This window comes from Rhincodon typus, chromosome 18 (assembly GCF_021869965.1).
Source record: "Rhincodon typus isolate 14 chromosome 18, sRhiTyp1.1, whole genome shotgun sequence".
Taxonomy (NCBI): Eukaryota; Metazoa; Chordata; class Chondrichthyes; order Orectolobiformes; family Rhincodontidae; genus Rhincodon; species Rhincodon typus.
In genome coordinates this window covers 52,251,237-52,266,420 of record NC_063349.1, presented here as the reverse complement: position 1 = coordinate 52,266,420, position 15,184 = coordinate 52,251,237, and the positions used below count along the sequence as shown (strand labels likewise).

General features: G+C 39.5%; 1 protein-coding gene across 2 annotated transcripts in view; it reads right to left on the bottom strand.

Moving 5' to 3' along the window:
* The window catches only part of rpap3 (RNA polymerase II associated protein 3), a 47,499-nt gene that overhangs the window by 17,473 nt on the left and 14,842 nt on the right, over positions 1-15,184 (bottom strand). For both annotated transcript variants that reach the window (XM_048607638.1, XM_048607637.1), the window contains 5 exons: positions 10,994-11,116; positions 10,180-10,307; positions 6,792-6,913; positions 5,647-5,717; positions 4,128-4,232 (listed from right to left, as the gene is read on the bottom strand). In XM_048607638.1, coding sequence (XP_048463595.1) covers positions 4,128-4,232; positions 5,647-5,717; positions 6,792-6,913; positions 10,180-10,307; positions 10,994-11,116 — 549 coding nt within the window. The remainder of the gene's footprint in view (positions 1-4,127; positions 4,233-5,646; positions 5,718-6,791; positions 6,914-10,179; positions 10,308-10,993; positions 11,117-15,184) is intronic.

Sequence of the window (15,184 nt, the reverse complement as noted above, 5' to 3'; positions counted from 1 at the left end):
AGTTTATCATCTCTTTCCTACCATTCCCAAATTGTTATGATAGCAGTAATACAACAAAGACAAGAAAATTATAATGTCTAGAACCGTGTGTACATCTGTGCGAACATTTACAGCAAAATTGCAGTTTCAAGCAGAGGTGCAAACTTTCCACATTCATTTCAACAAAAGACCATATGATATTTGTTCAGATTACCACCAGCAATACCTCATTGTATTAGCTACCTCTGCCACTATGTGGCACGTGGTGAGAGTTGTCTTAAGGGCTACCACCAATCCTCGTTTTTCTATATTAGGTCTAGTACCTGCTTTATTATCAATGATTGAGGACAGATCAGGTGAGTCCAAATAAAAGAGGTATTACCTTATTTACCAAATTGATTTATTGAATAACAGCAACAAATATAACTTACATTACTGGTCATGCAGAGTTACTAAGGCTTCTCAGAAACATTCGATTTCTATGAAGGCTAATGCGCAACTTTACTGGCTCCACCCAAAGGGTGCAGGTAATGCAACTTCTTTATTAACTCTTTCAGAATTATTATTCTGCATGACAGATGAGGTCTGCAGATTTTTGCAAGAAGTATCTTTGTTTGTTGTAACTTGTATATCATTCAACTATGAATTTAAGCTATTCAAATGGAAAGCAGATTGCCTTTGTTGTGTGAGATCTTCCAGAATTCAAGTTAGAGAAGAATATCAATAAGACATGAGACCTTAACCTTTTAGAGATGCCAAAGCACTGAACAAGTTTACCAAAGTTTAAAATGTAAGCATTTACAGACAAATATCAGGACTAGAGATGCACAATATTCATTTGACTGAATCAACTCTACAGCGATTAAGATTATTCTATTTTAACTCTCATACTGAAGCAGACTACACAGCAAAGTGAAAATCATTCTCTTTACCACTGAAAATCCCAATGGCAATGATACTGGATAAATCAGATCCCACAATGAAGCCTGCTTCATTTTCCATTTTGTTTACTGTGGTCACTGAACACATTCACGAGAGGCTGCCAAAGTACTTTTAACAAAATAACCAACATTTAATACACAGAAGACAAAAGGCAAATTATATTATCCAAAACTATCAAGATGATTTAATACAGGCATTAGAAAGTAAGATTCATCCCTTTTACACCAGCAAAACCCTTGCAGACTCTCAACCCTCAGTGAAGATTCAATCCTACCACCAAGCTAAAATATTTTGGTCAGGGGCATGGTTGGTAATTTGCTCCTTTTAGAGAAACTTGTGTGCATTTATTTATATTTTTTGTTTCAGTTAATTTCTCTCCCAAAATACCTTTAAACAAACTGCTAACTCAGTTTTCTCATAACTTAACATGGGTTCACGTCTTCAGCAACTTTGTGGGATGTCTTCCTCTCCGACACACCTCCACAATGTTTTGCTTCTAGAGCTTGTTTCCACCCTGATTTCTGATTTTCTCAGAACTGCTTAGAGACTAACAGTACTTCTGTTCTTAAAGACCTCTTTGCACAAATCTGTTTCTGACCCCCAAACTCTCAGTTGCAAAACTCAAGTCAGCAAACATCTCAGCAATTATCATCCCAAATGGCTTGCTGGTTATTTAACTAAAATCATATGACTTCTTGTAAAATCATGCTGTTTTGAACTTGCTGTTCAAAATTACTTTCTGCCTTTTAAAAGTCAGGTGTTTACAGAACTCTACTTTTTTTCCTCTATTTAATAATACAAGTTACAAACCTCCATTACACATTTCACCATGACAGGGACGATTCCAATCAGTTCAGTGAAAAAAATGCCCTGCAAAACTTCTTGTCAAAGTTGTAGTACGGACGGTATATCAAATAGATTCCTTCTTTAAAATCTATGAAATGATAATTCACTGCTGTTGCTCAATTTCCTCATGGGGGCAGTGAATCAGCTCTCCCCAGGGCACATGGTTGAGAAATCCCTGGGCTCTATTCAGTGATGGATCAGCTGTTGCACCAGGTTACAGCATGAATTGGTCACTGTTGCTCTGTGCTGGAACTAAATTCTACATTCCAAATGGGAATTTCTAGACTTGTGATAAATAAGGAATTACCACTTGCAGAACCGAATCAAAGACACAAAATCAGGAGGTGCTGCAATCCAAAAATGTCATCAGGTCACCAAAGTGGTAAAGTGTCTGTTGAACAGTGCAGAATATAATGGAAAGCTAAAGGAATGCTGACTTTTAAAACCAGAGGACTAGAGTAGAAGGATGCAGAAGTTAAGCTGCAGTAATGCAATATCCTGGTTAGACCCCTCTTGGAACGCTAAGAGCAAATCTGGGCACCACAGCTTAGGAAGGATATATTGGCCTTAGAGGAAGTACAATGTGGGTTGACAAAAATGATACCTGGACCTCAGTGGTTAAGTTATGAGGAGAGATTATATAAATTAGGCCGGTATGCTTCAGAATTGAAAAGATTAAAAGGGTGATCTGATCAAAGTCTTCAATATATTAAACAGGAAAAGACAGGGTAGATAAAGATAAACTATTTCCACCGTTTGGGGATTCTAGAATTGGTGGCATAGTCTGAGAATTAGGACCAGGCCGTTCTGGAGAGAGTTAGAATTCACTTCTACATACAAAGGGTGGTAGAGGTTCTGGAAATTCCTTCCTCAAACAGCAGTTGAATCTAGATCAGTTAAATCTGATAGATTTTTTTTTGTTAAGCAAAGATGTTAAGAAATATAAGCCAAATGCAGGTATATGCAATTAGGCCACAGATCAGCCATGATCTTACTGAATGGTGGAACAGGCTCGAGGGACTGAATTACCTACTCCTGGTCCTATGTTCCTAATTTTGTGGTGGGGCAATGGGTAAGCTGGAGGGAGAGTGCACTGCTGAACTTATTACAGGAAAACACACAGAAATGAACAATGAGAGAGCTGAAAGCAAAGTCTGAGGGAAATTTACAGCAGATATTGGAGTAAGAGAGGAACAAAAACAAATTTGATGGAAAAGCTCAGCAGGTCTGGCAGCATCTGTGAAGGAAAAAACAGAGTTAACGTTTCGGGTCTGGTGACCCTTCCTCAGAATTGATTGTTTTTGTCTAAAGACAATCAATTCTGAGGAAGGGTCACCGGACCTGAAACGTTAACTCTGTTTTTTCCTTCACAGATGCTGCCAGACCTGCTGAGCTTTTCCAGTAGCTTTGTTTTTGTTCCCGATTTACAGCATCCACAGTTTTTTTCGGTTTTTATTGGAGTAAGAGAGTTTATTTGTGAACTGAATGGCAAGTTGGTCAGGGAGGATATTGTTGAGGAAGATTTGGAGTTGATGGTAGTCTAATGAATGTAGAAAATCCCCAAATATTTTACATACTTAAAATGTCACAGGACAAATATCAACGCTGAAATTGGAAAAAAAATTAAAGTCTTTTTAAGGGGAAGTCATTTCCTATTAAAATGTATCATTAATAGTCACTATGGGGTTTGCAGTGCTATCTGTGTTTCAAACTATGTACATAATTCTGTAGCAGTGCCTGGGCTCTTCACATGATCAGACAAGTACAACGCTATCGCCTACCTATATTTTCCTTAAACAAGTAATGTTAACAATTTAAATGGTAGGCCTTGAGTTAAAGATCAGAATTCAAATGCACCAAAGTTAGCTGTTGCTGATCTTGGAATAGCAGGGAAAGAGGGTAAACACTCCTTAAATAGCAAACAAAGGTCTGTTGGGAATTAATTAAATAAAACTACTATGCATTGTTTTCTATTGCTAACTTGCATTGCAACATAGTCAAAACAATTTATACATCTCAACTTTTCCCTGCTTGCATAAACAAAACCTAATCTTGCATTTCAAGAGCAGAAGAAAACTGCCAGGAAAAGGAAGGAGTGCTTCGTGAAGGACTTCTTACAAAGTGATGCACTGTCTCCATGTTAGCTTTCTATAATTGAGTAATTTTACTTCGATTTTCTCTGCAAGTTGTGTGAGAATGCTTTATACTTCCTACGAACTCAATTAGAAATAAAATGTTAAATGCAATTTAAAATAAGTTGAATAAATACAAAAGGTTGGCCCACATATACATATACGAACTATAATCAGCTGGTAACAAAGGACACCTTTGATACTAAACTTAGATGTTTCAAAACTTACAGTAGATCTCAGATGGGGTGGCTTATCGATTGGTTTGATTATTCTTTGACCTTTGTTGCTTGTTGAAGATGTCTGTTGTGTTGGAACTCCTTGCAAAGCCAATTCCTTAAATATAAGAAAGTAAATATTTGAAATGTACCTCAAAACTCAGGATTGTTGTAAAAATCAAACTGACAATTCTCTCAGCCGTTTTCTGGCACTGGTCCACTATTTATCAGATTTGTCAAATTTAACTTCACAGCATCTTAAAATGGATTGAAAATCAAATTTCTGCATTGTTATCACTAGTCTGTCACACAATTTTTAATCTGTCACATGCAGTCCTCAAGTCTTCCACTGGGAGTTTTGTTTTACTCAACCTAACTTGCATGACTCTACACAATGCTAAAAACATAAAAAAGTTAAAGACAATCAATGAACAACTACTTCTCAACCTGTCACCTTGGGAAATCCAGCTAAATTAGCATTACTATACTTAAAACAATTAATCTTCTCTTTACATATTCCAAATGAATTTAATGCACCAATATAATTTTCACCAGCCAACATCTTACATTTGTGTAGAGCACTGATAAAAATTAAATGTCCTAGAGCATATCAAGTAGAGCATAATTGAACAAAATATGACTTTGATCCACATGAAACAATAGGTCAGATGAAGTTGTGAAGAATTTGTATCTATTTATTAAGTTTAATTTTTTTTTCCTCTCTGACCATATCAATGATAATTGAGCATCCTATTTCTAATCTGATGAAGTAATTTTAACTTTATACTGCTGTCTGGGTTTCAGAAGTATGCATTCTCCAGGTAACTACCTTAAAATACAATGAAGAAATGGACAAGAGTGATGCCTTTCCTTTAAATGGAATTTTGCATCAGGCGAGTGGATGCTGTGGACAGAAAGAGCAAAGCTTTTTCTCCCACACAGTCCCTGCTCTGGTTTAACGTGCATTGGGCTTTAAATATCTCATGGCGAGACTTCTGCTCCCATCTGAGCAAGTGCCACCTCCAAGAACTGTTGTCCTTATTTGGTCCAGATAGTGTCACTGAAGGGTTGGAGGGGGTGATCTCACCAGGGGCAGGTTGCCAGCCTTCAGAGATGAGAGTCAGGTTGGAGAAAGCAGTTGAGCAGTATTGGGAATCCAAATGTTAATACATCAGCCTCAGCTGATAAAATAGTGGCAGAAGCAGGGAGTGGCTATTAACCGAGCACTTAAGAGTCTCAATTAGCAATTTGGTGGGCAAGTAGTCTGATACCTTCGCTGCTGCTTGTAAATGTGCAGAGGAGTGAGATGTGGACAGGCACCAGGAAAAGTGCCCATGACATTTTACAGCTCCCCACTGCTCCCCACTCCAGTTGGGAGTGTAAAATTCTGTTTGTAAACTGAATTCCCAATGTACCCAGTAGGTTCTTATTGCTCCTTATTTTATTGTAACAGATATAGGTTTGCATACTGTTCTCTTCAAATGATTTAATTCTCCCATGTAATCTTTACCCAAGGATAATACCATACTTACCTTGTTTATCTTTCCAAGTTCAGTTAAAGCTTGTTTATTTCCTGGTTCCAGCAACAGTACCATTTCAAAATCTAGCACGATCAAAAAGATAATGCAAGAATAAACGGTCAACATTACTGATATCCAAGAAAATTGAGGGTACTACTTTTTGTTCACTTAGGCCAGTACGTGCCTGTAAAGCGTGCCAGCGCAGATACGAGGGACTGAATAACCTAATTCTGTGCATAGGTATCTCTCTCTTTGAGTGACAATGGTTATACATCACTTGAGGACACCACTCCCTAAACTTGGACCAAGGTGAGGAGGGCAGGCCTCCATGAACCATTGCAGCTGTTTCAGGGATTGGGCTCATAACAAGGGCAACATCTAGCCAATTTAGCTAACTGACTCCCAATCCTTCACAAGGAAATACTTCAAGTATTAATGAAATAAATATTAACGAACAAATTGAAACAAAATTCATGAAGCAAAATATCAGCCAAATGCTACTCACATTTCTGAAACAAGGAAACAGAAAAACAAGAAAATCATTAGAAATTTGAGATTTAAAGGTGTCAACAATGAACACAACAGAGACTATAGTTGCAGCCATTGGGCTTAGTATAATATTATGTTTATAGGAAGGATTTTAAGTTAGCTCTCTGAAATGTGCAAAATAAATAATCCTCTGAATGACTTATGATGATTTATAACTTTAAACTGATGGTCTTAGATTATTTCATTGAGAGCTTAGACACATTAAAAGGAACGTATTAACAAATTATGACTGTTAATGGATATGCAAGGGGATATTCAGCTCAAAAATATAGTCAGCACTTGGGCTTTCATGAGATGAGCACTGTGTATGTGTCATTCTGTGTACATCAGTCTATGCTTGACAGCTGAGAGTGCAAAGAAGCATAAAGTCAGTTTCAATTAGTCTCAAAATAATACCAGAGAACTGGTGCAGTGTAACAGTATTTATTTCAAAGCCCCTCCCCTCTTCTGACTATTATCTCCCACCCCATTGCACCAGCCTTCGATACAATGTAAGACAGGCCCTTGACTATCTCCAGACTTTTGTTCAAGAAAACAAAGTTATAAATGCCATACCATTTTCTCCAACAAATAAAACAAGAGTTCTGCAAGCTTTTAAGTAATCTCACCTTCTTTCGCTTCCTCCATCTTCCCTAGGCACATTTTGGCAGTTCCCCTTCGTGCAAATGCCTTGGAGTAGGTATTATCCAGTGAGATTGCCTGGCTGCAATCAGCTTCTGCCTCTGCAAATCTAAAATATTTATAACTGGTTCAGAACCGTCATGAACAACTATGTCTGAAAACATACTGCTTTCATTAATATTACATTAGGAACATGCTGCATTGGCTAAGGCAGGCCATTTCAGTATCTACCAATTTCATTTCAAGTTTTGTTCACTTTGTGATATTCCAGGTGCTTACTGTCCCTTTGAGACCAAAATAAAACTCTGTTAATTTCTGAAAGGAGGGATAATTAACCTTCCTCAGAAGTTTAATCACATCACACCCAAGTGTTTATGTGATCTGTGGTTGCTGTGGGGATGACTGGCAAAAAGCAAATGGCAAAGAGACAAGTAATTGGAGACTGAATTACAGCTGATCTCAAGAAGCTGTTCAGAGTAGACCTGGTGAAAAACAGAAAGAGAACTTTGAGGACGGCACAAGGACTGGGCTACTGTGTGTTTTACATTGTTGGAAAGAAAAGAGCCAAAGACATGAAGAGCAGGGAATGAGACAAGGCAAGATCCTTACTGCTGCTGTTATAATTAAAGAGATCAGAGAAAGTACTATCTGAGGACGTGCATGTCATCATAACTGTTGTGAACCTAGCTAAGGAAGGTCTGAAATGGTGTACTGTTTGGGTACCAACTGGATATCAGGAAAATTCACACAGGGAAGTAACAAATCCAACATACAGGAGGGAAAGACAAAAAGACTGTTGAGATTGTACTGGTACCATTTTCTTGCCAGAAATGACATGACTATGCCAGATGTATTTCTGGTGTATCAATTCTTACAAGTGAAACTTACCTTCTGATTTCAAGTACATTTTTCCATTTTATTTAAATGTTACCGTAGAAGTTTTAAAAAGTGAAATCACCAAGTGATCCCAATGCAAAGGGGAGGGCAGGATGGAGTCACCAGGCTGACTGGAGGGAAGGGATTCAGCCACAAGGACAGGCAGTGGCTTTCAGTGGATCTCTCAAACAGGCAGAGTGCCTCATAAGTAACAAACCCTCTCCTGAGCCCTTCTAATCTCCATTCTTCTTCTTTCAGTTCTTCACTGCAAACACAGGGGAGTTGGCATGCCAGTGGTCCAATGTCGCAATGAATGGTAAATGCTGAGTTAGAGTAACCAACTGTCTTCCAAGTCTTTGTTATCTCTCTGCAAGGAGTGGGGGGAGCGCTATCCTTTTGGATCCTGAAGGTTTTCTGACCTTTTACTGTTCACACAATGGCTCTTGACCAGGTGGACAGCCTATCAGAAAGCTGTCATGTTGATGACTCCTAGCCCACACATCTAGTCTTGATTGAAAACCTATTCAGAACATTGTCTCTGAGCGAAACCGCCCTGAACACACATGCACTCACACACACACACAGCGGATGAGTCCTGCAACCAAAGCCCCACAACTCCTTGAACTTAGCAACAGCAAAAGTACAACACAAACAGTTTCAGTAACTTGTTTTAAAACTGCAATATCACCGCAGTTCTTTCGGTTTTTATATCTGCTGTCATAGCTTCCTCGGCCTAAAGTAATATCCTTTTCCCATTTGGGCCATGATCCGAAAAAGAAAAATACAAAGATGTGGTCCTTACACAAGGTTTTCATTTTCAAGTTCATTACCAGATGAGAATCCCATCCATTACTCATTGAATACCAGTGGTTGCAGGTAGAGGCCCTTAAAGAAACATAACTATCTTCCTCAATTTCTTGTCCCAGACCTAATAGCGCCGAGACAGGAAGGCAGCAAGGTCGCACCTTACAGCACACCATTTGATTAAAGGTCCTCCTACTTCCAAAGCCATCTCAGGTGAGGGCATTAAATTCTGCCTTTGGCTTGCAATATCAACAGTTATAATGCTGCATGTTTTATGACTAAAATCTACCTCACTTAATAATCGTGGTTCCATTGGAATTTTAGAATTCCAAACCAGAACGTGAGCAAGTTGAGCCCATTTGAGGGGGTAAAACTCATTTCCGTTCTGATTTAGACACAATATTCTTCCTTTCCATGTCTTGTCCCACAACACCAACTCCAATTACAACTTGTATGAAGAAATTAAACTGGTTCAGAGTTGTGTGTACTAATTTATGCACATGCTTAAAACATACTTAAAGAAACATCTACTAAAAATCGTTCAAAACTTGACTGGAATATAGTGTAAAGACCACTATGCTTTCAGACTATGGGCAAAAAGTGAGAAATGATATTGCTTTAAACTAAGAGACGAAGAGAATGTTTACTGTTTTAAAGACAAGTTACTGGAACACATTGTGAGCTGTATCTACAAAGAGTTGCCCCTTTCAGCAGTGAGGGAACATTCCAGATAGAGCGTCACTGCCTGCGTGTGTTCAGAGCAATTTTCCTCGGACAGTTTTTGATTTTTTTTGAAAACTCAGACCCTACTGTTATCAGTTAAGGTCGGCTCAGCATAGTAACAAGCACTTGACTGGTTCCTGAACAAGTGGCTATAGCCTTGGGTGTGGACAATGCAGTCAAAACTTCCAGGCTGTGAACAGAACGCATCGATCAATCTATCTCCACTTAGGGAAGTGAAAAAATATCTAATAGCTACCTGCTGTCCCTCACCTATCTTTAAGTTGTTCCCTCTGAAAATTCCTGTTGAAAGGGAAAGGGGAAACAAAATGCCTTCAAAGGCACTAAAAGGGTCAATCCTCAGCCAGTGAACGAATCTGTGTCCCCACACCTTTCGCCATCGGTGAAGAATCAGATGGAGTCAAAAGAATATCAAAAGAAAACAACTCATCAATGTCTGTGATCTGGACTGATGCCAGAATAGTGCTTCTGACATTTTTTCCCATTCCTCATCCACAATATTTGTGTTTTGTTTTATCGCTTTAAGTGTCTATTTGTATGTGGATGGGAAGTTTAAGAACGGGGTACAGTTTAAATTATAGATTACCAAATCACCTTGCCAATGTTTTGCCATTGGTTAGAAAAGTTTACTACAATAAGTAGTTTAGTGTCTTCTTGATAGAAAAATCCTGGTGTGTATGTGATTTTAACCTGAATTATACAGTTAGGCAAAATTGGACAATTCTGTAGTTTAATCAAATTTTCACATGTGACAGTATGGAGCTTGATTTCCCGTCTATGATCCCAGTGAGACATGGCAATAGACCCAGGTTATCAATATACTTTAATAAGGAATATGCTTAAATTGTTTTCATGGCCTCTGCTATACAAATGCTACTGTTGTTAATAAAGTAAATTCATTTGATACACAATTAAATTCAGCAGTATTGTGCACCTTCAAAACAAAAAACTTACTTCTTAAGTTTAAGGTAAGCCATGGCCCGGTTGGCAGGTAAAAGTGCATTGGCGCCATCTGCTGCCATTCCTCTAGTATAGCATTCAACCGCTTCTAAATACCTTCCTTCTTTGAAGTACTCATTGCCCTGTAAACGAAATGATTCAAAAACAATAAAAACAAGCCGAAAACTACAAAAATTTCGAAGACCAATTTTTACCCATGGGAATGGACAGAATGTAAGATGTTGATCTGATGTACAATAGCTGACACTTCCTAAGGATGCTATTAACTGTTGTAACTGTCCAGGCTTTGCTACAACTACAATTATGACTCAAGCTACTGGTAGACCAAGATTCATTAAAATCCGATAGGGTCCATGCACACTTTTAGGGTAGACTAGTGGAACGGAGTACTGTGTAATTTGTTTTATAACAGTTGATGCCTGAAGTCAACATGAGCCTTGCTTCAAAGCCAGCTACACCCTGGGAAATCATCATGGACCGTCCACTGCACTGCACTTCCCAGTTATGGAGAAAAAAAATCCAATCTTCTTCTCTTGAGCAAAGAGTTGGTCCATAATGGACACTGGATGGATCTATAGCCAAGATGTGATCTAGCTAAACTGTCATAAACTTGAAACTCTGTTCTCTCCAGAGATGTTACGTGACCTGTAAGTATTTCCAGCATTTTGCTTCATTTCTGAGCTAGGAAATCCACAACAAAATGCAGCAAAATCCAGGTTCTACAGTTCTTCACAAGTTTACACCAGCCAAAGTTTTGTCGGTTTCTAACTGATATTTTGAATGTCTTAATTAATTGCCACAGACATACCAAATCTTTTTCAAAAATTGCCTCCTGTTTTGCTTGGGCCTCTGTCAGTTTCTTTTCATCATTGGTATCCATTTGTTCATCTGTGCTTACTTGGTTCTGATCTTTCTGATCTGGTGCGAGAGCCTGACAGAAAAGTAAATGCATTAATCAATTTGTATAAGGAGGTTAACTTTAGAAAAAATGTCTGCAAACATTGTAAATCCACACTTAACACATGGGGAAAAGAAAGGATGATTCAAGCTGGGGCTGAAGGCTGCTAACTCTACTTAAAATTACCACAATGGATGGAAAATAGCTGACACAAACTGGATTGCACTCACGATTATCACCTATACAGACTTACAGAACCATTCCGCAACTTTAAAAAAGTGAGTTGTTTATATGTCACGGTTGTTAGCTTATTGGGGGTCAATGAACTCAGTTGGCTGGATAGCTGGATTGCAATGTACAGTGATGCCAACAATGTGGGTACAATTCCTGCACCAGCTGAGGTTACCATGAAGGGCTCTCCTTTACAACTGCTCCCGTCACTTGAGGTGTGGCGACCCTCAGGTTAAACCACCACTAGCCATCTCTCTCTGACGAGAGAGCACCCCAATGATCCTGCAGAGTTACGGCAATTGTCTTTTTTCAGCATACACATAGGGGTAAACTGCTAGAGAAACATTTTGGACAATGCAAAAAGTGATTATTGCTGCCCTTTACAACTTCAATTTTTCACTGCAGCTTTGGTGTTACTAGCTTACCAGTGTAGACCAATTACTTTCTGTTAGAATTTATTTGTGTTTCTTAAAGTGGAACCTCAAGAACAGTAAGGGCAACTATTAAAATATTTCTTAAGCTCCTGGTGTGGGATCTTCAGTGGATAAAAGGAGTATCCAGAACAGCACTAGGCTGAAGAGTCCAAATCCTCAATTTTCTGCCTATGCCAGATGAGTTAATATCATAAAACAGGTGGTGTGCTGTGAAATTACTTCTTAGATATCTTGTATTAGGGGAAAAACATGGTGAATGACATATGCGCACCCACCCACCCTTCCTTCTGCCAAGCAATCATCATTCCGCTTTTAATTAAAAACTGTACATGTAGGTGCCAAGTAAATGTTTAGTATTGGGCTCCGCTGAAACTTTTCATGGTGAAATCCTAAGTATAAAAATGGAAAAAGAAACGTAATGTGCCTAATAAAAAAAAGAGGTGAGGGTGGGGAGGGAGGATAACTTTCAATCAAAGGTTGATCAGAATTTCACCCCTACAGACACCATTACATACAAAGAAGAAAATCTCTACAATGCAGCAACTCAAATCCCCAGTTTCAGCATGCATTGACATTCTGAATCCAAACCGTTATCACAAATAAAAAATCAGTATGCATCAGTGGTTATGATGAAAGGTCACAGTCCTGAAACATAAGCAACCCTGGAGAGTTCCTGCAGTGCATGCTGTAGATGTTATACACTGCTGCCAATGCACAACAGCGGAGGAGTGAATGTTGCAGGTGTAATATCAGGTGACAAACAGGCTGCTTTGTACTGGATGGTGTTGAACTTTGACAGCAGTTGATGGCGCAATCATCAAGTTGAATGGAGGCTATTCCATCACATCCCTGATTTGTGCCCAGTAGGTAATGGACAGGGTTTGAGGAGTTGAGAGGCACATTACTCTTGGCAAAATCCCCGACCTCTGACCTGCTCTCATGGCCACAGTATTAATACACAGGTCCAGTCCAGTTTCTGGTCAAGAAAATCCTAGGATGTTGACATTGAGTTGCTCAGCAAAAGGTAATGGCACGGACCGTCAATGGGCAATGGCTAAGTTCTCTCTTCCTGGAGATGGTCATTGCCTGACACTTAAGTGGAAAGTAACATCTGTGCCACACATCAGCCCAAACCTGAAAGTTGACCAGGTCTTGCTGAATTTGGATACAGATTGTTTCAGTATCTGAGGCGTCCTCACCTCGTACAATTCTCGGCAAGCATTCCCATTTCTGTCCTTACAGTGAAGGGAAGGTCATTGATGAAGCAGCTGAAGACAGTTGGGCCTAGGACACTATCCTGAGGAACTCATGCAGTCACGTCCTGCGGCTAAGGTGACTGACCTCCATTAACCACAACCATCTTCCTTTGTGCTAGGAACTTCTCTAAACAGTGGAGATGTTTCACCCAGACTCCCATTAACTCTCCAGTTTTGCTAGGGGTTTTTGATGCCATACTCTTACCAAATGCTTCCTTGATGTCAAGGGCAGTCACTGTCACTACCCATTGAGTTCAGTTCTTTTTTCCACGTTTGGACCAAGACTATTATGAACTCAGAAGCTGAGTGGGCTGCATGGAATTCAAATTGAGCAGTAAAATTATTGTTGACTAAGTGCCTCTTAATAACACTGGCAACAATACATTCCATTACTTTGCTGAACAAGAGCAGACTGACAGGGAGGTAATTAGCTTGGTTGGATTTGTCTTCCTTTTTGCAGACAGGGCTTACCTATGCGAGGTTCCACACTACTGAGTAGATGCCAATGTTGCAAATCTACAGGAACTGCTTGGATATGGGATTTGGAGCACGAGTCTACCTAAGTACAGCTGGAATGTTGTCAGGGCCAGTGTGTTTACAGTAACCAATGCGTTCAGCCACTTCTTCATATTCCATGCTGGAAATTGAACTAGCTGAAGGCTGGTATCTACAATACTGGGGACCTCAGGAGGAGGCGGCCAAGATGGATCATCCACTTTGCATTTCTGGCTGAAGACAGCTGCAAATGCTTCAGCCTCAACTTTGCCACTGATGTGCTGGATCTCCCATCAATGAAGATGTGGACATTTATGGAGCTTCCTCCTTCAATGATTTGTTTAATGAACCATGACCCTTCACGACTGGACATGGACTCCAGAGCTTAGATCCAATACACTGGTTATCAAATTGCTTAGCTTTGTTTATCGCATGCTGCTTCCACTGCATGGCATGCGAGTAGTCCTTTGTAAGTTGACAATTCATTGTTAGTTGTGTCTAGTGCTGCTCCTGGCATACCTTCCTGCATGCTTCACTGAGTCAAGATTGATCATAGAATCATAAAGCATGGAAACAGGCCCTTCGGTCCATTCCAAACATGTTCCCAAACTAAACTAATGGCACCTACTTGCGCTTGGCCCATATCCATCCAAAACTTTCCTATTTATGTATTTATCCAAATGTCTTTTAAATGCTGTAACTGTACCTGAATCCACCACTTCCTCTGGCAGTTCATTCCACACACTAATCAAACAGCGTTAAAAAAAGGTGCCCTCATATCCTTTTCAAATCTCTCTTCTCACCTTAAAAAAAATTGCCCTAGTTTTGCACTCCCCCACCTTAAGGGGAAAAAAAACCCTTTGCTTATCACCTTATCATAATTTTATAAACTTCTATAAAGTCACCTATCACCTTCCTATGCTACAGCGAAATAAGTCCCAGACTTTCCAGCCTACTTTTATAACTTAAATGTTCCATTCCAGGCAACATCCTGGCAAATCTTTTCTGAACACTCTCCAGTTTAATACTATCCTTCATATAACGTGGCAATCAGAACTGCACACAGTACTTCAGAAGAGGCCTCACCGAAGTCCTGTACAACCTCAACATGATGTCCCAACTCTTATATTCAAAGGTTGGAGTAATGAAGGCAAGCGTGCAAAACATTTCTTAACCACCCGATGTACCTGAGACACAAATGTCAAAGAATTATGTACCTGAAACCCTAGATCTCTGTTCTACACTACCCAGGGCCCTACCATTAACTATATAAGTCCTGCCCTTGTGTTTTATCAAAATGCAATACCTCTCATTTATCCAAATTGAACTCCATCTGCCACTCGTCAGCTCATCGACCCAACTAATCAAGATTTCTTTGTAATCTTAGATAGCCTCTTCATCATCCACTATACCACCAATGTTGTTGCCATCCACAAACCTACTAAGCATGCCTCCTATATTCACATCCAAATCATTTGAATCATTCATTGAATCATTTATTGTCACGTGTATTCAATGTAAAAATACAGTGAAAAGAACGTACTTTCGTTGTACATACATGGCGCAATTCACTTTAACTTAGAATAAGAACAAAAGATAACTTAAGAGAGTCCAACTTCCCTTTCCACTGTTGCAGTTCCGCTCCGGGCGTTCCACCCCCCGTCACACCACCGCCAGTGTCCCGC